This window comes from Egretta garzetta, unplaced genomic scaffold (genome assembly GCF_000687185.1).
Source record: "Egretta garzetta isolate BGI_Z169 unplaced genomic scaffold, ASM68718v1 scaffold264, whole genome shotgun sequence".
In the NCBI taxonomy this organism is placed as follows: domain Eukaryota; kingdom Metazoa; phylum Chordata; class Aves; order Pelecaniformes; family Ardeidae; genus Egretta; species Egretta garzetta.
The window spans coordinates 4,600,406-4,626,748 of record NW_009259685.1 but is presented as its reverse complement, the minus strand read 5'-3'; the positions used below and the strand labels follow the sequence as shown (position 1 = coordinate 4,626,748).

Genomic DNA, 26,343 nt, shown 5'->3' with positions numbered 1-26,343 from the left:
AACTCTGGAAGTGTGATACTTTTCAATTTGACAGAATTTAAACTGATCTCAAATATCCACAAAATAGCATTTTTTATATCTTCTGCTTATACTCATGTCCTGATAAATTAGATTATTTAAATATCCCATGAAATCTGGCATTGTAAATGTTAAGTGAAAGGCATGCAAAGGCAAAAGAAGATGTCAAAGTGCAAACCAAACAAAAAGTTTCCTCTCTTGTACAGCTTCTCCCAGTTATTGTTTAAGCATTGCAAGCCAGTTGCAAAGTAGCGACACTGCTACTGTCTCCAGTATCCCCCACTTTGCTTGTGTTTATGGATTTGAGGTAAGTCTTCTGTATCACCCAGGGAGTAAATGACCGCAAAGTGCCTAGGATGCCACCCAAGACTGAAGACAATAGAGGTGATTCAACTTCTGAAAGGCAATAGCAAGCCTAGCAGATATTAGTCATCAAGGCTTTTGAGATAGCTGGCCATAGCCTGCCTCAGCATCTAACTGCTCAATAAAAAGCAGCAGGGGCAGCAGCAGAGGACGCGCAGGTTCAGAGCGACAGAAGCCATGGAAGGAAGCAAAACTAAAGAGACAGCAACAGTAAGACAAAGTACATATAAACTTTTAATGAATTAACCTTACAAAAGACAATAGCTTCAAAACATTTGACACGTTTGTACAAAACTATTCCAGCATTGTTAGCTCTCTCTTCAGAAAGAATGCCAGCAAGCCACCCAACGTGTCCCTGGCTATGAGATGCAACTGGTGATCACATCCAAATCATGTGTGGACCGAGTAAACTTATTTACAAATACTGTATACTTTAATACCAGATTAGTAGATGCTATTGGGGAGCGACTGTATTTTCCAGAAAACACCATGCATCAGAAAATAGTAAGCACCCCTAGCTTTATTGCCTTTTTTCCCCCTCATTTGTCACTAACATCTCTTTTCAGTCCTTTCAGGATGAGTTACCTCCTTTTAATTTCTATCCCTTCTTTTCTTGTCTTTGAATAACAGTGCAAGTTGCAGTACAATCTTCCAGTCCTATAGCGTACATCGCAACTGTCCTCGAACATAGGAATATCAAGGTGCAAAATGATGGCTCATGGGACTATTCTGCAGCCATATTAAAATAAGTGCCACATACCAGAAAATAGCACGCATGTTAAGGGCCAAAATGTAGTTAAAAAGTGCGTGATACTTTCCTGAAAATATGGTATTGATGACACATACAAGCACTCTTCAAGATGCCACGTTCCCTTGTGAAAGGGATCTTGTCATTTCGGTATGTACAAAGTATGTCTTCAGTTCTCCTTTTCCTTTTACGTTTATTATTCCTCTGCAAGTGCTCATGTACCCCAGTGTTTGCAGGACATTGTTTGTCTCCTCTGTAACCTGCAACAACACAGTAATACAACCAGCGTTGATAACAGAGCAAAGCAGAATCTTCTTCCTGAGAGTGAAGAGAACATATGTTCTGAGCAATTATAAGGGTTTTGCTGTAATGTGTATAAGGCATTTAAGGGTCTCAAGTGAGGTTTGAGAACCTGAGCTTTTGAATAGTCTGTTGCTGGATGCCCCTCCTAATCGCTTGTGTCAAGTATCAAATGGGGTATAACCATTTCCTACCCAGGATTGCAAACAGAGGGCTCACAAACAGACAAACAGCACTAGGGACAACACTCTTCCCCATACAGCATTTTTCTCAACTTTGGGAGCTGTTTTTCATTTCGGTAGGCCTAAGCTTCCCCATCTTTTTGCAAATACTAAGGCTATGTGAACGAAGTGATAGTGAGATGTTAGCATCATCTGTCAGAGCTGCTGTTGCCACTTCCTCACATAAGTGGCAAAGAACTAAACTTTTGGCCACTCTGCCATTTTAGGTGAAAGCCCACCAGGACAGAGGTTGTTCTGCAGCATCAGTTGTCTCAGACTGTGTTTCTTAGTGAAGCAAGCAATGGTTTGTAGATGTCATTGCTTTGACATCCCTTCTGTTTTCAGTTTCGACCAACAGCTGGTAACTCTACTTTTCCATTATTTAGTTCTGAATAGTCTCAATCATAGATTTGGAGTGCTCTCAATCACATGCAGGGATCCCAAAGTGCTAGGCAGCATACTAGGCAGATACCTAAGATGTGACCCCTGTATACGGTATCACTGCAAACTCAGTAAATTGAAGGTCTTTTCTATTCAGGTCTATCTATAGTCTATACAGATAATAATCTATAAAGATTATTAATAATCATGGTTCATTAAAAGGCAAATTTCATGATTGCTTTATGGATTTAACTTGATGTACAGCAGTTATGGTCACTTCCTGTATTTCAAAATAATTAACATTAGGAATGCCCTTCGGAGATAAGGTAGCTAGTTTTTTACGAGTTTAGAAATTCACAGAATACAAATGTGATTTCCCTCAAATCCTCTCTTAATAGAGGGATGCATTTCCAGGCAACCCATGACTTCCTCCACTGTATTCCTCTGTAGGGTCAAGACAAAGTTTTGATTCTCCTTCCATTTTCCCTATAGTTTCCTTTTAATTCTTTACATTTCTGCCCAAGGTGTAATTCTTTTGAAATGTACAGGTACAACTGGTAGGTAATTTTTTTTTGTAGCCATCCTTAGCTCCAAAACACAGACCTGTTTAGCATACAAATATATGGTGTTTTTTAAGCACCAAACTCAAAAGGTTAAGATAAATACTAGGATAAAACCAAGACTTACCTGTATTTTATCTAAGACACCAGTGCTGTCCATCCTGCTGGCCACATTTACTGTATTGCCCCAGATATCATATTGTGGTTTTTGAGCTCCGATTACTCCAGCTATTACAGGTCCATGGTTGATACCTGGAAAACATCAGAACTTAATATTAAAAAAGAAGATCCACCCAACAAGGACACATAGTACCTCTGGTCACATATCAAGTCAATGAACATGGTATTTGGCCTGTGCTGAATAGTGAGTACAGCAACCAGTGGCCTGTTCACAACTGTTTTATCAACCATTTACAGCAGGACGATGTTAGTTATAAAAATACCAAAAGTTAGTGTATCTGATTTTACCTTTACAACTCACTCCCATCCTGAATAAATTTGATACCTTCAACCATTAGCATCCTAATAACCTACTACTGCCTTTATTAGATAGCATGAGGAACACACTGTGGGAGAGCAGCAGCTTCTGGGGAAACAGATATACAAGGATTTCTCTTCATTTCTACTTGTAGTGAAAAGGACTTCTCTCTGAAACCATTGATGGCCAAATCAAATGACTTTTATACTATTCTTTGCTTCTTTAATGTAGAAGGAACAAATGTGAATATGCTGGAAGGGTTTGAAGCCTTGTTCTGAAGGCTGGATTGCCCACAGAATGGTCCTAAATAACTGCAATATAAATATATGTATTCAAATAATTTGATTAAGCATGGAGTAAGAGCAACAAATTGCTAGCTCTGAAATGCACACTGTAAGGGTGAAGAAAAACATAGTATAGTCCCTCCTTAGACTCTGGGCATTTTTTATCTTGCAGTGAGTTTGTATCCTATGTTATGCATGTAACGGGAGTGAGTTGTACTCTGCTACTGGGGAAGGAAACCAGGAAGCAGAATCGAAAGCACTATCGTTAACCAGCATCAAATACACTATAATTGTAACTATATATACTGATGAGCAGGAAAACCAAGTTAGACCTAGTGAGAACTAAACCCTGGACAAGTGAGTAGTTTGGACTTCTAAAATTATCTCCACAACAGTGGATCATAACTGACTTCTATTAATTCCTAGACAGAAACCATCACTAGGGATATATCTATGCAGCAAAATGAAAGTGAGATTGCAGCATTGGGAGGTATCTCAGAGCTGGCTCATCTCATACAGATCATACGTAGCATGGCACCATGGGCTAGCAACCACACTACAAGCCCACTTGGAAGCCCTGGAAAAAGTGACTATAGCAGATAAACTTAGAAAATTGAGGAAATATGCAAATCCTAAAAGATACCAGATAGAACCTGAAAAATATTTGTCTAAGTACTCGGAATTAAATGCACAAAGGGACTTAGGTCTTGCCACACTCTGCATTCTGCTTCATGATATCCAACACATAGAAAGCACAAGGGACCTAAGAGTGGAATCCACAACAGCCGTTGGCTGAGTAGCCCAAGCTGACTAGTAGGGAATACTGAAGAGATGTGTGTGGCATATGCTCTGCCACAGCCCAGAAATTAGGGCAGTGCGGTGGGACTTTTCTACAAAATACAATGGGCAGGAGGTGGGTGGTCTGTTTTGTTGGGTTTTTTTTTACCTCCTTCCTTAACCACCACTGCTGATGGTTTGAGTAACACCTCAGGGACTGGAGAGACAGCTTCAAGATTCAAGTGTACTTCTACCCATATCTCTTAGGAATGTGTTTTGGTCTCCTTCACCTGACACACGTGAATGTTTGTTGGGACAAGGCTGGAAGAGTAGCACCCTTGGTCCAGGTGAATGCTCGAACAGAGGGTGATACCATCTGTCTCCTTCTCTCATATCCAAAGAGACATTTAATTATTCCATGAAAAGGCAAACACTCTTCAGCAAATACTGTACAGCAGGACAGACAGAGAATATCTCATTGCAAAGTATCCTGCGGCCTGGGCTCATAGCATTCTCCAGGAAACAGGGATCCCCATGCTTGAGCAGCCTCAGCCAAAAGCCGGAACCAAATTAAGTCCACCTACAACACAGACAAATGTTCTAACCATGCAGCTATATGGAAAACAACCTATCAGCCTCTATTCTGCCCTGAAAAAAAAAACCAGTACCTGTGCAAAACTTGCTGCAAAAGCATATTTGAGCTTGTCTAATAAATCAAGCACCTTGGCCAACAGAAGGGGAGGAATGCTTGAAATATAATCTAGGTGATCCCCTCCCTTGCCTGACAACATCAGGGTAGGCTGCGTACCTCCTAAGGCACAACTAGCATTCCAGGCAATCACAGAAAATGAAGGTTGAAAGCTGAGACCTCTAGTGAGTTGCAACAGTTCTGGGGTTAGATGCTGGCCAAGGAAGGCTTTTACAAATGGCAGTTTGGGTTTAAAGTGGGGATTACGTCAGAGGCCGGATGCTCAAATGTTTCTGTGGCATTAATTGCTATGGATATCAGATGCTTTCATGGTCAGGTGCTGGTGGGAAGTGGAGAAGAAGTGAAGTTAAGATGGAAGTGAAGACCTCAGTGGTGCCTATATTGGATTAAGGGGGCAAAAGTGCCAGTTTGGGCCCTGTGTCCCTTTGTAGATTTAATCATTTCATGAAGCAAAGGACTCTTGACTTCTCTGGAACCTAGAGCAAACACTTTAAAAATCACAAGTATGCATCTCTTTTTCCCCTAGAAAGTTCACTTCATGATCCTCACTTTAAAGGAAACAGTATTGCTTTAATCAGTTTGTGGATTTAGCCCTGACACTCAGCAGCTCTTTATCTCTACTGACACTGCCGATATGTTTGCAAGTATGTGACATGTGTCATCTATGACAAGACGAGAACTTTTATCCTGTACAGAAATATGGTATCGTTACAGTTTTTTTTAAAAACGTGTAAGTTCTGTAATGCTTTGAGAAGGAAGCATACTTTAGATTTGTTTTGTCATTTTTTTAACTCTAGCAAGGAATACAAAACCTACTGGCAAAGGAGCACTCTCAGGAGCACACGAATATTTCAAGTCAGGCGATAGCAAGTTGTGCCAGTGGGTGGCACTGTGAAATAAACGTGAGAGGAGCAGCAGAAAGGAAAAGCAAGCAGCACAGCAAGAGAAAGACAAGACAGGAGAAGAGCTGGAAATCAAATACTTCTGACATGTTTACAGGATTTATGGGTTTCCAATATTTATTTACTGCTTTCATTTCACACTTTCCAAGTTACACATTGCATTGTAAAACTGCTATACTGTTATCAGGAAATAAACATTTTGGAACATAAGGTTCTTGACCAGCTCTGAATTCATTTAATTCATCATGCTTTCCATGGCTTACTGCAGCTGCCTATTTCTTTTTTAAAATGCCATAATGCGCAAGTAGAAGCAATGAGAAGCTGACATGTAAGCTTTCAAATATAGACAACCAGTCTGCTTTGCTCTTATTTGTCAATAACCACAGAATAATGAAGAAGACAAATATCCTTCCCTGTCTAATGCTGGGAAGGAAAGGGTGCATTTTTGTATGCTTGTCTGGGTTTAGTACATCTAAAATATTTCAGACTCCAGCCTCACTGGCCTCTTATGGCTCTTGTCCTCCAAAACCATTTATATGGTTTTGTAAAGCCCTAGAGTCTTTGTGTGTCCTTTGGCATTGATAAGCTTAAACAAATTATGCAGTTAACAACCTCTAGAATAATTATTATAGAGTTACCATAAAGCAATTCAGAGCCAGGGGGATGTATTTTTCAACCATCCTTTACTTAGGAATACTGCCCTTTTCCGAGTCCTGCCTTGAAACACTCCTTGACACAACGGCAGCTATGGTTAATGGGCAATACCACATAGGCTGCCTTTAAACAGGGTAAAGATGGTGACATTTACTTTCATGGCCCTTCTGGTCAGTTCGACTAGCACTTTAATCAGCTGGTGCTTCACACTGAATTGTCCCCCTCCCCCATGACATTCTCATAAAAATCCGGTGATACGTACCTACTCGTAACTTGAAGTCATTGAATGAATGCTTGTTTATGACATCCAGTTTTGCCACCAAGGCAAACGCGAACTCCACCATGGTTCCTATGTGCATATACTGTCGTTCAGGTTCCTGAATTATACAGCCAAACAAACAGAATAAAATAATTTTCCTTAGCCTTAGTTGCTGTGAGAATACAACCAAAATATGCTGAACACTTGAAAGCACTTAAACCCTTTGGGACCTCCTAATGCCAGCAGGCAGCAGAAGCAAAGTAATGTAGAAGATGGTGCCCTCTCCAACATCAGTTAGACTGAACAATGGCCAATAGACCAGGATGCACTTTACTTACACAATCAGGCAGAGATGATAGATCCAAAACATGTCTAATCTAATATTTTGATTGTCAAACAACTGATTAGCTGCTATCCGATCCCACAGACACTCAGTGTCTATGTGTACCTAGGATTTGGTCATTAATTTTCTCTAAGTGTCTGCTTCTATTTTACGGCCTTTAATAATAAATGATGCTTGCGGACAGCCCCACAGGGACTCCTCCCTCTCACTGTTGCACAGCTCGGCACCCCAGTTAATGCTTAAGCTCCAGTAATATTTTCATTTTTAAGAGTTTCTCCACTGATCTCATCTGGCAGATAAGCAAGCACCTCTGAGAACATCTAATAGATCTGAAAATTAATAAAATACAAGAGGAAGAGAGGAAGGCGGCAACCCATCCTCTACCCCCTAATTTAGTAGCTCAATGCTTATACCACTTATAAAGGCTATAGACTTAATGTATGCTCATACATTAACAGTGTCGTCTGATTTCTAAGTACTGGTTTGAGTCCTCTCAGGCTGAGGAGAAAATTGATTTTTGGGTTCCCGCAGCCCAGGGTAGGACCCTGACAAGAGAATGATTCTGTAAGAGGTGGACTCACTGATCTCCATGAGAAATTACTGAATCTTCCTCATTTCTTGAGATCAAGTGACAGAAGAGATGGACGGGTGACAACTTTGGGAGATAATTCATAGAGTAGATGCATCAGCCTAGGTGGGACAGTAGCGGAGCTTGCCAGAGCAGCTGTTTAGGTGAATGAAGCCCATTTCCTTTGTGGAGCTCACTCCTAGCTAGGATAGATGGTTTCCTGCTCAGTAGATGTATTCAGACCCCCTCCTTAGGCACTTGCTCTTCCATGGGTGCTTGTTTTAAGCTGGGGCTGTTCCCAGCAGCATGCCGAGCCGTCAGGCACTGCCACATGGATCTTTGGGCATTGGGAGTGAAGGCTGCTGATTTTTGGTGGATTTCTTCTGAAAATGTGTACTAAATCACCAAAGGAAGACTAAAACTTGGATCTCTTGATTCACAGTTTGTGGAAATAACTGAAATGATAAATTTTCTCCTGTGCACACACTAGGTTTAGTTGTGATTGAGAGCTCCTCTATATCTTCTCATCCCCAGTCTACAGTTCTGCATTTCCTCCATCCCCTTCACCTCCGTGTATTAAATGTCAGAGCTAATTTAAAATAATTCTTTTATTTTTGCCCTCAGGATCCTTAGGGTCTATAGTTCAGGCGTTAATTGCTTCTGTCTAGAAGGAACATGAGTTTGGCAAGAGCTCATTAATCCTTAGCAGAGAATGTGTTGATTCATAATTGCTGTCTCTGTTGCTAACCTGCAGTACTTTAAAGATCATGGCAAAAGCAAGGTTTTTGCTTAAAAGTTATGAATTGCTCCTCTGAACTTCATTTCTACTGACTGCACTTCCCAATCCTACCCTATTAACTAAACCAGAAACCAAGGAACATGTTCTCAATGCTGAGCCTGAGGGTTCTGTAAGTGTATGGTTAACATGGCTACTCAGCCCTCCCAGCTTACAATGGAAAACACTCATTCTTTCAGTCTTTTGTACACTCTATAAATCCAGTTCTGCTGCAGCATGTAGGAATAAAATGCCATATTGTATTTAGAGCAGAAGGCCTGTTTTAGACTTAGCAAGTACAGAGGTGGCATTTTCAAAGCGCAATGTGAAGAACAATAATTCACAGAGACTACTAAACAAAAGTATACACTTGTCTAGTACAATACAATCTATGTTAATAAGAAAAAAAAACCTAGGCCACAACATTATACATAGCCTGCAGTTTAATGAACAGAATTTTAGCCTTCATTTGAACATTTCTTTTTATCAAGCAGGAACGTTTTCCTGTACCTGACACTGTTCTTGGTTGGGCGTAGCACTCAGTCCTGTTGCTGCCATGTAAGTGCTTCCAATGGTCTTTATCTTTTCAACTCCGCTGAACTTTGGCTTTGACAGTAACTGTAAACCAAGGATGGTTATTCATTATTCAGATCAGCAACCTTGTTACTCTAACAGCATTGTTGCATTAACAGCATTCAAAGCATCAGTTCTTAGAACAGTCTCTTAATAGACCCCAAATGGCTTCACAAATACAGGATGAAGGACTTAAGGATGGATAAAACAATGGTTACAGACCCCAAGGAAAAGGAATTTCTGTCTGCTAAGATATCTTTTTTATTATAAAAGGACTAAATTTATAGTAATGAGAATAAATTCCACCTTATTTTACATACAGGTCTTAAAAGTCAGTAGACTTTGCACTCATTTGATGCTGGACCTGAGTCATCATGTGAGCCAACAGTTAAGTTTTAAGCAGCTTTCTGAAAGTAAGCATTTCTTCCATGCCAGTGGGTGGTCCATGCCAATGGGACTAAAATCCAAGGATTTTAGTTCATATCCCAGGTTTTTTTGAACATTCCAGTGTTCTCCAAATCGGTTTGCTGCTAAAATACCCTCTAGAGCTGCAGATCCACAAACTCAGACTGTGCTCTCTGAGTCATGACGTGATCTTAACTCCTTTTTCTGGTATCTTCATCACTAATAAACTTATTTAAGACAAATACTCTTCTCGGTGAGACCTTTACAGCTGCCTTTTCACAATCCATCTGTAGTCTGTACTTGCTTGTAACTTCAGAGAATGGAATATTATAACTTATACAATCCTTTGAGTTGCTCATGTATCAACTGATCAACGCTCTGTATAATGAGAGCAACACAGGTCAGGTATAACACAAAGCTATATCATTTCAGGGTACATAGATTTACGTACCTGACTTTAGGAACTAGTATTTACAAACTGTAGTTAATATATGGCATGTAATATGACTGCCTCATGAGCTGCAGCTAAAGGGCAAAAATTTCTCCATCAGATATACACATAGGATTCTCATTATAGCGAAACAAAAACAATTGAATATCATGTCAGATCAATATCTGATTTATCTCACATAAATCTCTTTTTCCTTTAATACTCCCTTTAAGTAATTTCCAAGTGACTAGGCAAGTAACAGTTCTTTTCTGACAGCTCTTCCACTCTCCCTTTCAAGTATGTTTGCTTACTGTTGCATACCCTGGGTTATTAAGATTGAAACCATATGTTGATTGTTGTTAGAAGTACATACATCATCGAAGTCAGCAATGATCTCATTTAGCAGCCTGAGACATTCCAAGCCTTCCTTATTAACATCAGATTCTGTGTAAAATTCCTTGAAATCCGGAACAGAGGCAAACATGACACAGACACAGTCATATGACTGATGATATAGATCCTGTCCAAAAGAAAACAGAATAGAGAAAAAAGAATCTGTTATACCCAGCTCTAAATAAAAGCTTCCTTATTAATACACAGTGTCCTGGTTCTGAAAAGGGAGGTGTTGCAGTGGTTGGAATGCCTTAAGATGGTGGTTTGGTATTTTTTGCATTTAGTTGCATTTATTAATTTTAAATGTTGTATATACCTGTTTGTTGAAGGGCCTCAACATACACAGCTGAAAATATTTTAGTGCTTTGAAGTTAGCTTTTTTCCCTCCTGGCCATTAACTCCGTGAACATAAAAAGTTCACTGATTTATTAGATAGGGACCATTTCTGAGGCTTCTCATGAAGAGAATTTGGCCTGGCTTGCACGGCTGAAACTGTATTTTGCAAAATAATCTCTAATTTATTATTAGCTGTTTGTGTTATTGTAATAACTAGAAAACTGAACCAAAATCACAAACCCGATGCACTACAAATGCATAATGCAACACAATCCTGATAGTTCTTAACCTAAAATGACAAGATGCCTAGTAGGACAAAATAATTGTCATTTCTTTCCCATAACAAGGAGCTGAGCCAAAGGGAAAGAACTCAACTGAACTAAAACTTATTTATGTCAGATTCTCCACTGCCTTCTGTGACCACTGAATTGAGAGCACCTCTGCTCCACAGGAAGATTCTGGTACTAAAAAAGACCAACCACACCCGCCCCTGCCTTCAGTTTCCTTTCCACTACCCTTAAAAGTTAGGATATCTCTTCTTTCAGGATAAATTCACATCCTGAAAAAAAAAAAAGGAATGAAAGAATATTTATTGAACTAATACTTTAAAAGAATAACAATATCTGTGCACAAAGGTAACCACAGCAATAAAAGATGCTGTAAGCTACTATAAAATCAAATTCTCTTCAAGTTATTATTTGAGTAAAACAAGGTTTTCAATACTCATATGAATAAGGTGAATAGGATTTGTTCTGTGATTTCAAGAAGCATCAAATATTATTTCCCCTTTTAGTTATTAAAGCTTTTTTTTCAATTTTACTGGCAGTACTTTTTTTTTGAAAGAATGTGGTGTATCTCTACAGAGAAGTGTACAGACATAGTGAATCTCTGTTGGTGATGTATAACTGAAAAATAGCAGAACTATGGGGAAACTGTTGACTGCCTCATTCCAGACCAAGTGTGAGGGAAGTTTCCGGGCAATCATGAAAATAACAGTGGACAGGGAGGAACATGAAACTGATGGACAAAAAGCTGGACATGAGCTGGCAATGTGCACTGGCAGCCCAGAAGGCCAACTGTACCCTGGGCTGGATCAAGAGAAGTGTGGCCAGCAGGTTGAGGGAGGTGGTTCTGCCCCTCTACTCTGCTCTGGAGAGACCTCACCTGGAGCCCTGCGTCCAGCTCTGGAGCCCTCAGCACAAGAAGGACATGGACCTGTTGGAGCGGGTCCAGAGGAGGGCTACAAAAATGATCCAAGGGCTGGAGCACCTCTCTTATGAGGACAGGCTGAGAGAGTTGGGCTTGTTCAGCCTGGAGAAGAGAAGGCTGCGGGGAGACCTGATTGCGGCCTTTCAGTACTTAAAGGGGGCCTATAGGAAAGATGGGGAAAATCTTTTTAGTAGGGCCAGCTGTGCCAGGACAAGGGGTAATGGCTATAAACTGAAGCAGAGTAGGTTTCAACTGGATATAAGGAAGAAATTCTTTACAGTGAGGGTGGTGACGCACTGGAACAGGTTGCCCAGAGAGGCAGTGGAGGCCCCATCCCTGGAAACATTCAAGGCCAGGTTGGACAGGGCTCTGAGCAACCTGATCTGGTTAGCAGTGTCCCTGCTCACTGCAGGGGGGTTGGGCTAGAGGGCCTCTAGGGGTCCCTTCCAAACCCAAAACATTCTATGATTCTATGATTCTATGATGGGCAGCTGGAGAAGGTAGATGATTTATTACTAGATTTTTCTGCCCCTTTATTTTCTAAGGATTCCATAACCAGAGCTTCACTGAAGCTCCACCATGCCTCTGTGCAATGGGGATGGAATATATCATTGCAGTTCACCATTATTATTTATATTCTCAAAGCTGAGCCAGTTGAAATCGCCCAGCTATATCTGACATCCAGCTTACAGCCTTATATACAAAATTAGTATCTCTTTAAAGTTACCTGACTGTGCAATTGAAAAGCAACTAAACAAAACAACCAAGCTGATGGGTTAGTTGCACTAACTTGTGCAGTCAGTTCGCTGTCATATCACTACTAAACTTCAAAGGAGTTCTGGATCTCCATTGTCCTCTTGCCAAGAGAGTTTTTCATGAAGAACCAATATTGTGATAATATTTTTCTGCCATCAATTTTATCCATCTCCAAAAACATGAGGGGAACCCCTCTGGCTGGATGTCAACTGAATTTAGGCAACTTAAGCACCTGACTGAAGTATTTAATTTGAGAGCACAGTCATCCTATGTGTCCTGTATTGTCAGTACAGCAGATGTGCCTATCTGGAAGGTCATTTTAATGCCAGATGGGCAGAATCACCTCAGTGTTTCTCCTTCTCAGTCAGTTGTGGAAAAAAGGGTAAAGAGGTAATTTTTCCTAATGTAGGCACTCAAGAGGAGTGCCTGAAACTATGCAGGATGACTCTAAGAAATTCAGAAGCTCAGGCCCCAAATGACCTCTCTCTGCTCCAGCCTCTCACACTTAAAACCAGGTCCACTCTGTAACGCTGCAGCGACATACACTGGCGTCTAGCTTGAGCAAGTGCCCACCTAGACTCAGTGCAGATATCCTCAAATTAGCTAGAAATCAGTTAAGTGGAGCAGTAGAAGAAGATTAACAGGTTCATTCCTCAAATGTTTAGCTTCTGCAGTCTTCATTTTGCTTCACATCTACCTACTTCAAATTTACCTCAAGCATGTCTACGCTGAAGCTACAATAACATTTGCATATAAATATACTAAAAAGTTAAGATCTGACGTGCTGAGTGCTTTTCATAGGCAAGTTAGCAGAATAGGAATTACAGTCTGTGGTTAACTCAGCTTTCCTTCTGTTTCCTCAAGTCATGCTCCCTGTAACTTGTTTTCAATTTTGCACGAAGGAATTCAGGCCACACACATGGTGCTGGGTATTAATAGAGGGCTGCATCAAAAATATATAGGGCCTTGGTAATACAGAAGGGGAAATTCACAGTGCTATATAAAAGGCTGGAGGGGGATACAAGAGTATTTATAGCAGAATGTAGATAATCATTACTCAAAACACGGATTACTACACATAGTTTTGAAACTTGACCTGACAAAATAAACAAGTTGTATACATTTGTGATCAAATACTTAAAATAAAAATTTTTTGTCCATGTTCCTACCAGCTTGAAAAATCCAGTAAGTTAAATCCAGCCAAAATAATAGTACAGTTAAAATTAATATTAATACACAATTCTATTTTCCTAGGGATTCTGTTAATTAGTAAAAATAAAATTGTTTTAATTTACCAGATTAGCATTAGATACCAGCTGTTTTATTTGCTTTACTGAATCCTGCTGATTTTTCATCCTGAGAATGTGAAATGTGCCAGAATTATGATACTGATGAGATACTAGTTGTAAAGTTTGTGAAACAGACAAAATCTAGGCACAGAGATGATACTGGGATGGTGCCATATCTGAAATAGCACATGGAAACTAACACCATGTAAAGGTTTATTTGAGAATGGAACTTCAAGTTATAAGAATACAGATCTGTTAGGAGCTACAACTGAACCCTTACAGGAAAAGGAGGCCAGCTATGTAGTGCTTCAGGCATATAGTATTACTGAATAATATGAAGCAGAGGTGGTAGAAGATGGAAGTGTGTATGTCATTGCTACTCAACAACATGAAAGCCAAGAGCTTAGGGGGTTAAACCCCTGCATGCTTCTGTGAATACTAGAAAAATGCATAACTAGGAAGTGTATAAAAAGCATTTGCAGAAGCAAAATATGCCCTTACATTTATGGGTAAAAGCAGAAGGGCTTTTACATCAATTTCAAATGAATTTCAAATAATAATCACATTAATCTTCAGCTGTTCCTCGAACTTTTGCTGAAGTATCTAACACTGGACACTGCCTGAGCCCTGCAGTTGGCTGGACTGCTGATGGGTGGCAACTCCTGTCTTGCTACGACTGCCACTGAAAAAAACGTCTGCCTTACAGACATTAAACATGAAGCCCTAATTAGCTAGCATGAATGGCCTTTGCTGTCTTCCCTGAAAGTAGAAGTGTTGCCCAGAATAAATCATGGCAACTTGCACAATGCAGTCATCAGGAAGAGAAATATGACTAAGCAAAAAAACAGGAGCAGAGATTTAAATAAAAGTGCTGTTGTGACACAGGAAGATCCATGTGCTTTATGCTCTTGGCTGTCCACCCAATAGGGGGACAATCAACCTGTAAGAAAGGGTTGCGTGCCTGACTGTTACAATTACAGACATAAATCTTCTTTTTCTATAACCACAGTTATCAGTCTTTCCCCTCCTCCACCTCAAAAATAGATGAACACATTGTATGTGAACACTTGCCATATGCTGAAGCTCAGCAACAGTGTCCCGTTTCTCTTCCTTCTCCTCTGATACTGGGGCAATATCCATTCCCAGTAATGCTCTATAGCGTAGCACCAGCATGGGAACAACAACAAACGGCTCTGTTTATAATCAGATGAGTAGTAATTGTGGCTGTCACAATAAATGTCAGAGAATTTTAAGGAGGCACTCCCAGCTAGTTTATTTTGATCATTCATAATAATAAAGGCTGTAGCAATTGGGTGTCTTAATTTTCCTATAAGTACATCTCTTGAAACAGTATGCTCCAAAATGTTTAATCAGAAAATTAAATGCAACACCATTCCAGCAATGAATGGCTTTGCTTCTTTCAACAACAACAACAAAAAATATCCTGTCTTCTGCAGTCAATCCCCCCCCCCTCCTTTTTTTTTTCTTTTTTTTCCCTTTGATAAAATCTGAATTTCTGCTTGTTGCCTCTTCCTCTCCAGTGCCTGGAGACCTTCTTGGGATGGGTCTTGGAAGGGTACGGTGGTCAGCTTCTCTGGGGCAGAATTTCTGCTCTTAGTAGGGTGCTGGCTCCATCCTGCAGCTAATGAAACAGGATTCCTCTTGCTCAGTAATGTGCTTGCCAGTTAGCTTGCAGCACAAAAAGCTCCTGAGCACTTTTTACTAATAGGGGATCTGGATGCTAACAGCATAAAGAAAAAGACTGCACAAGCCAGGTGCAGATATATTTAATCCTGGCCCCGTTTCCTGCTTTTCATTTTATATTTATTCCTGTCTTTCTCTCTCTCAACTAGAAAGTACCCTGTTTGGAACCCAGCATGCAGACTATAAGCAGAAACCCAGTTCCAGGGGTTCTGGTAAGGCAAACAAAGCCTTATTACAGTTTGCTCTGAAGTAACTTTGCTTTTACCATATCAGCATTAGTCAATGTGTATCCTGTTATGAAAAGACCTTTGTTGGTCATCTAAAAGTACAGTCCCACTACTCCCAGTCAGCATTCTGTTCTTCAGCAGCATACTTTGTCATCCCTTTTCTCCACACAGCTGCATGCATGAAATTCTACGAGAAGCAGTACTTTGAAACAGACTATTAATCCATTAATTTTCACCTCAAAATCTGTTTTAAACAAAAAAGAATATGCATAAAACCATATTAACATGAAGGTTTGCAACTAAGGAAAATGCAGACAAATTTCAATTCAGTATCTGTTTACCTAAATAGCCACAGAAAGAAGACAAAGGCTTGATCTGTCCTAACACATTCTTAGGTGTATATACATAGACACATACAGAATGTCCTTTAAGGCTCAATACATCCTTGCTGACACTGAAACACATCTGAAGATATGACAGAGGCTTACATTCCTGAACATTTCCAGGGATTTGAAAGGTTCTTCCCTCTTTTAAAACTGTGTTTAAAGATAAACAAAACAAGAAACAACTCAAGATTTAGTTGGTTTTTTTTAAAGGGATGCCACTAAATTTATGTTAAACCATTTTTACTTTGGCTGACATGGTAGATAGGAGAGCTCAGCACATTACAATTTCTGATCTTCACTAAATTTACTAAAGCTCAATCCAGCCTACGAATCTTGAGGGGTGACAGTATAAATCCAGTTGCCAATACAAAGGTGAGCAGATGGTGTTGCTCTGCGGGGGAGCTGAGGTGGAATAGCACATAAATGAGAAAGCAATCTCCTGATGGTTTGCTGTGTTTAATGCCTGAACTGAGAACTGGAGCTAAGCCAACCTGGCTTCCAGCCAAGGTCTTCACTGGATTCAAAGGAACCCCACAGCAGTTTGCACTTGACATTAGCTACCAAATGGATATTTGCAGGTAGTACTAAAATACTGATATAAATCACTGATTCGTACTGCTTAATGCAAACCACAGTGAAAGGGAAAACGTTGTCCTTTTTGGCTCAGGAGATCAAAAATGAATCCCTAAAGCTGCCCTCTCCCCTCTTTGGTCAGTTTTTGAACAATTCTTTGGTATGCACAAGTAATTAAAACTGTTGCATTTAAGATCTCTAGAACTGCTACTCTCTCTAAATGCTTTTATTTTTTTCATTGTTTTTTGCTTTATTAAAACTGTAAAGCAATATTAGGAATAGATCTAATTTCCACCATAGTCAACAGGGGTCTTTTGGTTGACTTTTCTGGTGCTTGGATTAGGTCCATAAGCAGCAAGTAAACAGGTAATTCAGTGTTCAGAACCTCTTTCCAGAATTAACATAGCCGCTGTTTCAGGGAAAAGGTTAATTTTCACTCCAGTAAACAAGGTCCCCAGAAGAAAATTCAGAACCTGGATGCAGCTCCACTCTGATCATAAAGAAAAAAAGTATCTGAATGCATATGATTTAAATTTAAATCCATGTTGATTCAGCCATCCCCTTCTTCCTCCTCATCCTTTCTTCCCCTCCTTCAAAAGGCAAAATGCATTGCCACTTAAGATAATTTCACATTTTTTACTTCAGGGTACTAAGGTGCATTCAGCGCTGCAAAGCAAGCCTTTCAGGTAGGTAAGGGAGAACGAAAGTAACTGTAAACCTATAATCTCATTGTATGGCTCTACTGTTCACATCAGCATTAAGTGGTATTTCCAGGATACACTGCTTTCTTAAAGAGCAGAGGATATACAGAGATGGCTGACCTCATTCTTCAGGTTTCTTGCCAAGAAGTGTTCAGCTACGTGGGCTGGAAGCACATTCTCCAGAAGCACCCGATTCAGATTCTCCATGGTTTCAATCTCTTCCCGCTCTTTTTTGAACTTGTTCTTCCACAGGAAGTCTAACCTACAGTAATATTCATTCTGTTACAAGAGGACACAGAGGTAAAGAAACAATAGGCATCTTGTCCTGCTGGAGTACAGGTTTCAGAGACAAAATAATCACAGTACATCACCCTTACAAGGCTATTATTTGGCCACTCAAGTATGATTCCGGATCCCACAGAAATCAACCCCCAAGCACGCACTATGTGACATATATTTCATCAAACTTATAAGGCGCCCCCAACAAAAAGTCCTAGGAAAAAAATGAAGTTGCAAGGTGCCTCAAATAATGGAAGTTTTATTTATTTACCCTCAGGCATTGGTAAAAATTCATTCCAGAAATCACACACTGTTATGGAAACAATTTACAGTTTTGCAACTTAATATGATGTCTTATTTATTTGAAGTGTAGCATTTCACTTAGAATAATGGGCATTTCAGGAAAATCCTAACTTTTACGAGCTTGCATGCAATAAGCCTGGTAAAAAGTGGGAAGTACAAGAAAAAACAGCCTATTGATATAATATGCCTTCAGTTTATCAAATTGTTATCAGTCAGTTGGGCCAACCCAGTTTTCATTTTGTTGGGGCTTTTTTTGTTTTGTCTTTGGTTTTTTTTTACACTGCTTGCTATAATACTTTATCCTTCTTTTCTTTTTGTCCTGGAGTTTTCATAATTGGTTTTTAACATCCCCAATAACAATAACTGGAACTATAAGGAAATGTGTAATATTCTTGGAATATCAGTATTTTTTGAGATCTGATTTCATTACAAAGATGTTGAAAAATGAATAAAAATGCATTTTTGTGTGGAGCGCTCTCAACTTCTTTTCAATACTATCAAGGTTTTGTTGTAAATTCTATGGCATTGCTTCTACAGTAAAGCCTCCACTGGCCTGGCTATCACATCTGAGCTGATATAAATCAAAAGCTATTTCAATGTAGTCCAATGGTTTAACGCTATCAGGCAGCCTTACTGAAGACTATGTTACTAACCAGGAGAACATCATTATGATGATAATCTTGTTATAGGAAAAGCTAAAAATGCTTGCTAGTTTTATTAGCAGTCAGTAAGCATTCACATGCAAATGGGAGCAGTCCTTCTGATTGGACAGTGGCTGTCACAGCTCAAAATGATTCATATTTTGTTGAGGTTACAGCCAAAGCTAGAGCAGAAAGTTGAAATGAGGTGGTATTAAAATTATTTGGCAAGCTTTTAAATATGTGTATTATTTATTTGTACCTCTAAGTTCCGCACATAGATGATAAAATCAAATGCCATGAACTGTATTCATGCAGAAAAAAATCCAACAAAAACCTGGGATGTCAAAATTATTTGCATAAATTGACAGAAGTAAACTGTATGACTTGCATAAAACTAAAATTAGGTATCCATACATTCTACCAACTTTGTACTGAAAAGAAATGGTGCTAGATAAGCTGAAATCTTCAAGAAAATATGTTTCTTCTTTAAGAGCTAATATTAAACAGCAAATTTATTTACTGCTTTACTTTTTATTCAGTATAAAATTGAATTGAAACTTAGGCTGCCACAAAAAATGGCAGAGAAATCAGAAATCAGAAAAAATAAAGCAGAATGTATTCTATAATTTGCTTTGAAATTAAAAAAGTCCACGTATCATATTTCAAAATGCCTATTCGGACTTTTGAAAACAAAAAAGCCCTACCTTATTAAAACTTCCTTTAAACTGTGGAGGTTTTTTGTTTGTATGATCTATCCAATGTAGTACATGTCATTAAAGATCCTGTTCAATCTTTGTAGCCTTGCAGTCATTTGAAAACCAAGATTGTTTCCTGCTTTATATGTTATCTCCAGAACTTTTTCAACATATCAGAATGAAAATATCTCAGAATGGCCCTTATACATCTTCAGGCACAATATCCTTGAGATACAAAATTTTCCTTCTTCACCTTATGCTGCTTTACTTGACAGCACCTTCCAGCAGGTGAGCCTAGTGAAATGCCCAGGGAGGCATGAGGGACACAGTGTTCCTCTGGGCACCACAGAGCAATTGGCTTCCTTCAGGACATGAGACTACCATGCATCTGCAATGCAATGCAATCCCAGAAGTTCAAACCAGTAGTAACTTCTTGGGCAAAAGCAAGCATTTGTATTTTTAAATTCTAGTGGGACACTCACCTGGGTCTATTTTCAATATTTGCCTTAGTGAGGCAATGAACTAATTCTCCTCACTGAAAGAATGTTACGTAGAAAGTCAAGATAAGCAGCTCAAGAGTAGCTGCCTATGCCATAGGTGTCTACAGTCAAGGGAGGTGACTGCTATGGCATTCAGCAAAGGGGCAGCAAAGGCAGCACTAAAGCAGGCAAGATCGCCAGAAATTAAACCTGCGTTTTCATTCAGGTGAGGGAGTTAAGGAGATTCCACCCCACAGCCATAACTCACAGTCAGCAAGTCTGAGAAACTGTCTCAACATGGAGTGTCAGCATAAGATGTCTCAGAACACATTAAGTCGAACAAGAAGTCATCAGCTCTAAAGTAACCAAAATGAAAAGCTGCTGGTCTGAAACTTGTGGTGGATAGCCTAATCATTCAAAACAGCCACAGCGTCAGAGAACTGACAAATGGTAGGATATAATGCAAAACTTTGAAAAAGAACTGGGGTGACCCTGGGAACAATAAAGCAAAGTACTTTGGAGAAAAACTATGCTAAGGAAAAGAGCTATTTAGACGTACTAGCTAAAGCTGATACAATGGGGAAGAGTTGACACCTCTTCTGTAAATGTACCTCCATCTGTTACAAAGAAGTCAATGAGCATGTGAATAGGAGTGAAGTTTGAAATAAGTTTTAATTAAATTTTTTCAGAAGAGGCTCTTGAAAACACTGTATTATCTGAGAAGGATCCTCTCACAGAATAAAAGCTCACTAAAAAAACAGAACAGAGACTACAAATAAACAGTTGAGGGAAGTTGCCATAAACATCTGGGCAGTAAAACAGCCAATGAAGTTTAGTGTCGATAAAGACAATATAATCAATCATGGGAAAAACAAAATATTCACCTAGCCTTCAGAGTAATGGAATATGTGTAATTTTAGGTACTGATGAGAAAGGAATTCACAGGCTATGTCAATACTGGTAATTCAAACTGCGCTGTAAGAGAGATTTAATGCTCAATAGTGTTTAAATATGAGCACACTCCTTACACAGCCTAGCCCATACCAAACTGCGTTCTCCCGGGCAATGTCTGGGCAGGGTGCAAGAGTTGCCATTCTCAACATACTGTCTGCCTGCTGCCAGCCTATTTTCAAATAACTAATGGCATGCGTGCAGAATGAAACGCACCACTTGATCACAGTGCCAGGGAAAGGTTGTAGCCTACACTGGCATGGCCATCAAAAAAAAGCAGTTCTACTTTCTCCACCTCACATCTGGCTGTTCACTCCCATCCTATGCTCATTCTTCTGGCACAAGCATTGCTGCAGCCACACCATAAAACCAGATCAGGAAAAAGATCTGGCTGAAAACCAACCATTTTTCCAGGGTTAATTTTTAAGCCAGATCAATTCCCTATTTTGGGCCACTCTACAGCTCCACAGGCAGCTGTGCCAGTACAAATGAGGAGATACAAGGATAAGAATGAGTAGCTGAGGGAAGGCCTACTTCTTTCAGTTAAAATTATTAGTTGAACCTAAGAATTGAGTTGGCTTATATATAGTATATATATTACATAATGTGATGATACACTAGCTCTCCCTCCCTTCACCCCCATTCAACCAAAGACACACATTCCCCCTCTTGCTTTTGCATCAGGACAGGCATCTCTCTGACCAGTGGTGAGCAGGTTCATAGAGCTAGGCTTGTAGGAAAGCATTCACTTTTTATTTAAATGAACTTTCTGGTTACTCACTCTGGGGACAGAGACGCACCAATGCCAGCCTAAGGAAAATGGAAAGACCACCCTTCTCATCAGTGGCTATTATCTTTAGCATTGTTAAAATAATCAGATATTAAGAGAAGAATAAAGACATTATTGTCTGCAAAGTAGAAAAATGCGTTAGCAAACAGAGAAATTACGTGTATATTACCCTTGTGGAAGAAGCGTAAGAAAGAATTTTACTTTGCCTACACTGCCAAGATGGCTCAACAGCATTCTGCAGGCGCCACTCAATGAAAGTAGCAAGCAGAAAGTTTAAAAGCAAACAAGAAGACAGACATTTTCACATGACTTTTTAACAAATTGTGAAATTCATTATCAGACAGTGTTGGGAAGACTAGGAAGATAAAATGGGTTAAAAAGGGATCAGACAGTGTAACAGGAAGCAGAGCAATCAATTGCTATTAAACATTGCCACAGAAATGCTGGCTGACAGACGGTGGGAAGCATATGGCCCTGGAAGGGTCACTCTACACAGCTTCACTTTCTCCCCTATTCTTTTCCCAAGCATTTGCTACCAGTCAGCATCACTAACAGTAATTTAAAATGGCAGGTCTTAGGCCAGGTATGTATTAAAATTAGTTCAAAACTTTTTCCAGTTATGATTCAGACTTTGCTTGAGATTGTTTGAAAACACAGATGTTTTTTTCTCCTTCTTCTTTATGGAAGAATAAATTAGCAGAAAAATCAAAGGTAACAGATGCCACAAACAAGTGGCATCATGACAAAGGTCCTGGACCTACAGCTCTGCAAACAAAGAATTTTTCCATTACAGGATCATTTTTCAGTTGGTGTGACAAGGAACAACACACACACATTGTTGTATGCAAAACAAACTTTCTTGTTGACGTGACTGAACCCACAAAGGAATACTCTCCTTGCCCAGTGAAGATGACATTCCTTCTCTCCCTTTTTCAATGGTGTTGCCCCCACTGCCTTTGTCTGACACCCTGGTTGACAGGGACTAAAGTTTCTCAACTGGTGTGATGAAGTATTTATCCCTCTTTCTGAGTGGAAGTAACGGTGCTCCAGCCCCAGTCTCTGCTACCGTCACCAAATGAGCAAACTCTAATACAGTGTTGGCAGCAAGGCACATGAAGAATGTTATTTCTAATTCAAGAAGGATGTTCCCCACTACAGCAAATACTGGAGAAGCTGCCAGATGATTTTTTTGTCTAGTAACCTGCAGGGCCTGCTTGGCAGTTTAAATGACAGTCATTATGTGTTGGGGAATTGTAATGTAAATGAGTGATTTAAAGGTGGTATGGGATAAGATTCTTCCCAAGGCTGCAGACTATGGGGGTACAGACTGTTCATGAGATGTCACATGGATTGCCTCTGCCATCTCAGAACCCTGTCTTGTGCACTGCATCCATCGTGCCTGGCACAATGGGCTGGAACTGCAGCTTTTAGCCATGGATCATGGACAGACCCGAGGACTTAGAGAGAGAACTTCCCTCACACCTGCCCTCAACTTTGTAGAGGGTAGGACCATTGACATCACGTATGTACTGAAAAAGAACAACTGGGTAATAAAAAGAGTAGCTTCCTGTTGGGTCATAGTTTTAGTGCAACTGCGGCCTCAGCATGTGGTACACTTCTGTGTGCGTGCTACATTGTTTCTGTGTCTGCATCAAATAGTAGTAATAACTGTGAAGAAAATAGCTTGTAATTAAGCAACTAGGGAGACAGCAGATGGATGCGGGCAGATGGGAGCACACTAGGAAGCTATGAGACAATATTGGTCAGCATGACAAGCAATAGTCACAGCACACTATCAGCATAATGTATACAGTCTTAATGACAGTTATTGGTGAGTTTTAAGGGCATATTGGAAGGTAATAAAGAAAATAGCTGTTTAGATGCTTCTGACGCTCCTTTGCAAGGGTGTGGGGCAGAAGGGAATAAAGGTGTTTGACAGGAAATCTAAAAAACATTTGAGAAGGTGAGAGGCTGCGTGTGGAGGTTGGCAGATGAAGAGAAGTGGGCATCTTACCTGTCTACCCAAAACCAGTAATGTGACGAAGAATATAAACAAAGAAATTGAGCCCATTGTCTTCAGGTCTTTCAGTATTCCTGGCCTATTAAAAAAAAACAAACAAAACAACATAAGTGAAGCCAGCCGCTCAAAAGTTAAAAGAAAATTACTTTAGCACAAGAATAAGACCACAATTTATACTACTTTCTGGTATGTAAAGTAAGACCATTTAAATATGATATACTTTATTATTTGGTGAAATATTATTAATTCCATTATGTAGCTCTAATTAGTTCTACTACATTCTGTGCAAATGTGCCTACATTTTGAAGTCCAGTAATAAGATGAGGATTTAGTAAAAATAATATCCTCGTTTGCTTACAAATGGAGAGCATTTGGTGCTTATTCTGTACAAGCAGATTACACAGAGATTTTTTACGTAATGACACTACTTCCACAATGGAGAGCTTGACCCTGTCCAATGAATGGGAAGAAACAGAAACTAAAGCACCTAACTCCCAAGATCCCATTTCACCTCAGAATTACAGGAGGCACAAACTACATCTTGTACAGAGTTTATTAAAAACTCTGCTTCAGGAAAAGACACTAGAGGAAATGGGCAACAGTTCACACTAGCACTCTCCTACTGATGCTGCTGAAAGAAGGAAGGACCTTGCTGAGAGATTTAGGAAGGAAAATACCAACAGACACACGGCTTGACTGGCAAAATCAAGGCTGCGAGAAGCACACGCTAAATTGAACCCATCACGTGGTTCTCCATCCCACCACAGAGATAGCCTTTCCACTAGTGCAATGGAAACATAAAGACCTGGGTTTGTTTATTTGATCTTCAGATTTAAGAGCAACGAAAACATACACCTTTTTTTTTGGTTTTTAATTCAGATTCTTTTCCATGGTTGTTTCTGTGTCCTAAAGATCTTGAGCAGTTTACAGCACAGGAAAAAGGACACTGAAACTCTACTCTGAATATTCAGTTTTTCTGTGCACTGCACACTCAGCCTACATATAAGAGAATCACCTCTTTGTTTTGAAAATGAGGTGGAAATTACATGTGTCCAAAAATTATTTTATGCAGCAATCCTCAGAGTCATAATTTTGGTCTTATCTATTATCACCTACAGCAAAGATTTCAGCAGTCTCACTGAAAATTCAACATACAAATTTGCAAGCACAGCAAAAAAAATTCCAAATTGTTGGTCTACTAATTTTTTTCAATAGCTAAGATTGCATTTGTAAAGTTTTAAGACAATGCACTGAGGAAGCTGATTTTCTTTGGCTTGCAGCAAATATGCTTCAGCAGCCTTAATTAAGTTCAGCCTTAGGCCTTAGCAATGTTAATGATGACTTCTTCCTAATGTCCTTCATTAGAAAAATGCAAATTAAACCATACTCTATCTTCTGTGGCATGTGATTTAAACACCTCACCCAGACTTACTTTATTCTCATGCTCTGAGGTGTGACATTAAATCAAATATTAACCACAGCATGACAAGGATTTTGAATTGTGACTTGTAGATTATACAGCCAAACACATAGAAAAAAAATCTGTTCTATGACATAAGAACTGCCATTAGGTAGTATTTAATTTCTGTTAATTATTTCAGAAGGACTGGAGTTATCCACCTACCTTCTAAGAGGTGCCATTGCATACATAAATTTGCTGTAGTCATCCAGCATGGGCCCATGAGTATGCAGAAGGATAACATTATAGCCCACCAATGCAATCAACATTATCACCATTTTCAACTCATAATTTATCCTCAGGAAAACAGAACAGGAAATGAGCCCTAATATGCAGCTGTATATAAAATACTGGCAAAGAAAAATGAAATGGAAAATGGTTAGAATTTGGCTCTTGAGTAGGAAATCATACATAATAAACCGCTCAGGCTAGTTTAAAAAACAAATTATTGACTGACCACTTAAGCACAGAATCTATCACAACCTGGGACATTATGGTTTACAGTCAGTCAATAACAACCAGATGCTGGTATTTCATAAAATAGACCCTTTTTCCTACTAGGCTCCAATTCACTCAAAACTCAGTAGAATCCAGATTATCCTCCTAATTTATGCTCCCTAATTTTCACCCTTTGTCACTTTTGATTTACTCATCTGCAGTAGCAAGGAATGCCTGTTCGTGGGACACCACTGCTGGCACTGAACTCTAATGCAAGACCCTACTGCCAGCAGACTGACAAAAGATTTACTGCTGTGTCACTGTATGGTTTTCACTCATGCTTGAGTTCAATAACTACCCTGTATGTATGAAAAAAAAAAATCTGAAACCCACAATTTCATTGCCTATATTTGCAGTATTTATAAATTGATGCAATACACAGTTGTTACAAACCTCACAGATACGCAATTTTACAAACTCTAGAAATAAAGCTAAGATATGAAGAATGTAAAGTTATTAACATGACCTATGCATAATGTAAATATAAAAAACCCAGTTTGTCAAATCCTCTTGAGTTATGACTACATAAGAACACATTCAATTGTTTAAAAAAAGCCTTTTCTTTCCTATTCCTATGTCATAGAGCCATAGAATCATAGAATCATTGGAAAAGATCTTAAGATCATCGAGTCCGAGTCCAACCTTTAACCTAACCCCCCACCACTAAACCATGTCCCTAAGCACCTCATCTATCCTTCTTTTAAATACCTCCAAGGATGGGGACTCTACCACCTTCCTGGGCAGCCCATTCCAGAGCCTGACAACCCTTTCGGTGAAGAAGTTTTTCCTAATGTCTAGCCTAAACCTGCCTTGGTGCAACTTCAAACCATTCCCCCTCGTCCTATCATCTGTTACCGGGGAGAAGAGGCCGACCCCCACCTCCCTACAGCCTCCTTTCAGGCAGTT

The 26,343-nt window shown here is 39.5% G+C and overlaps 1 protein-coding gene across 1 annotated transcript in view; it reads right to left on the bottom strand.

Annotated features, from left to right (window-relative positions):
- Nucleotides 1–1,236: 1,236 nt before the first annotated feature.
- ADCY2 (adenylate cyclase 2) overlaps nucleotides 1,237–26,343 on the bottom strand; it is a 212,722-nt gene continuing 187,615 nt past the window's right edge. Inside the window, exons 18-25 of the mRNA XM_009638721.2 lie at nucleotides 25,105–25,289; nucleotides 23,475–23,559; nucleotides 17,443–17,601; nucleotides 10,122–10,268; nucleotides 8,851–8,958; nucleotides 6,658–6,772; nucleotides 2,719–2,843; nucleotides 1,237–1,389 (exon numbers count right to left, since the gene is read on the bottom strand). Of these exons, the coding sequence (XP_009637016.1) occupies nucleotides 1,237–1,389; nucleotides 2,719–2,843; nucleotides 6,658–6,772; nucleotides 8,851–8,958; nucleotides 10,122–10,268; nucleotides 17,443–17,601; nucleotides 23,475–23,559; nucleotides 25,105–25,289 (1,077 nt within the window). The remainder of the gene's footprint in view (nucleotides 1,390–2,718; nucleotides 2,844–6,657; nucleotides 6,773–8,850; nucleotides 8,959–10,121; nucleotides 10,269–17,442; nucleotides 17,602–23,474; nucleotides 23,560–25,104; nucleotides 25,290–26,343) is intronic.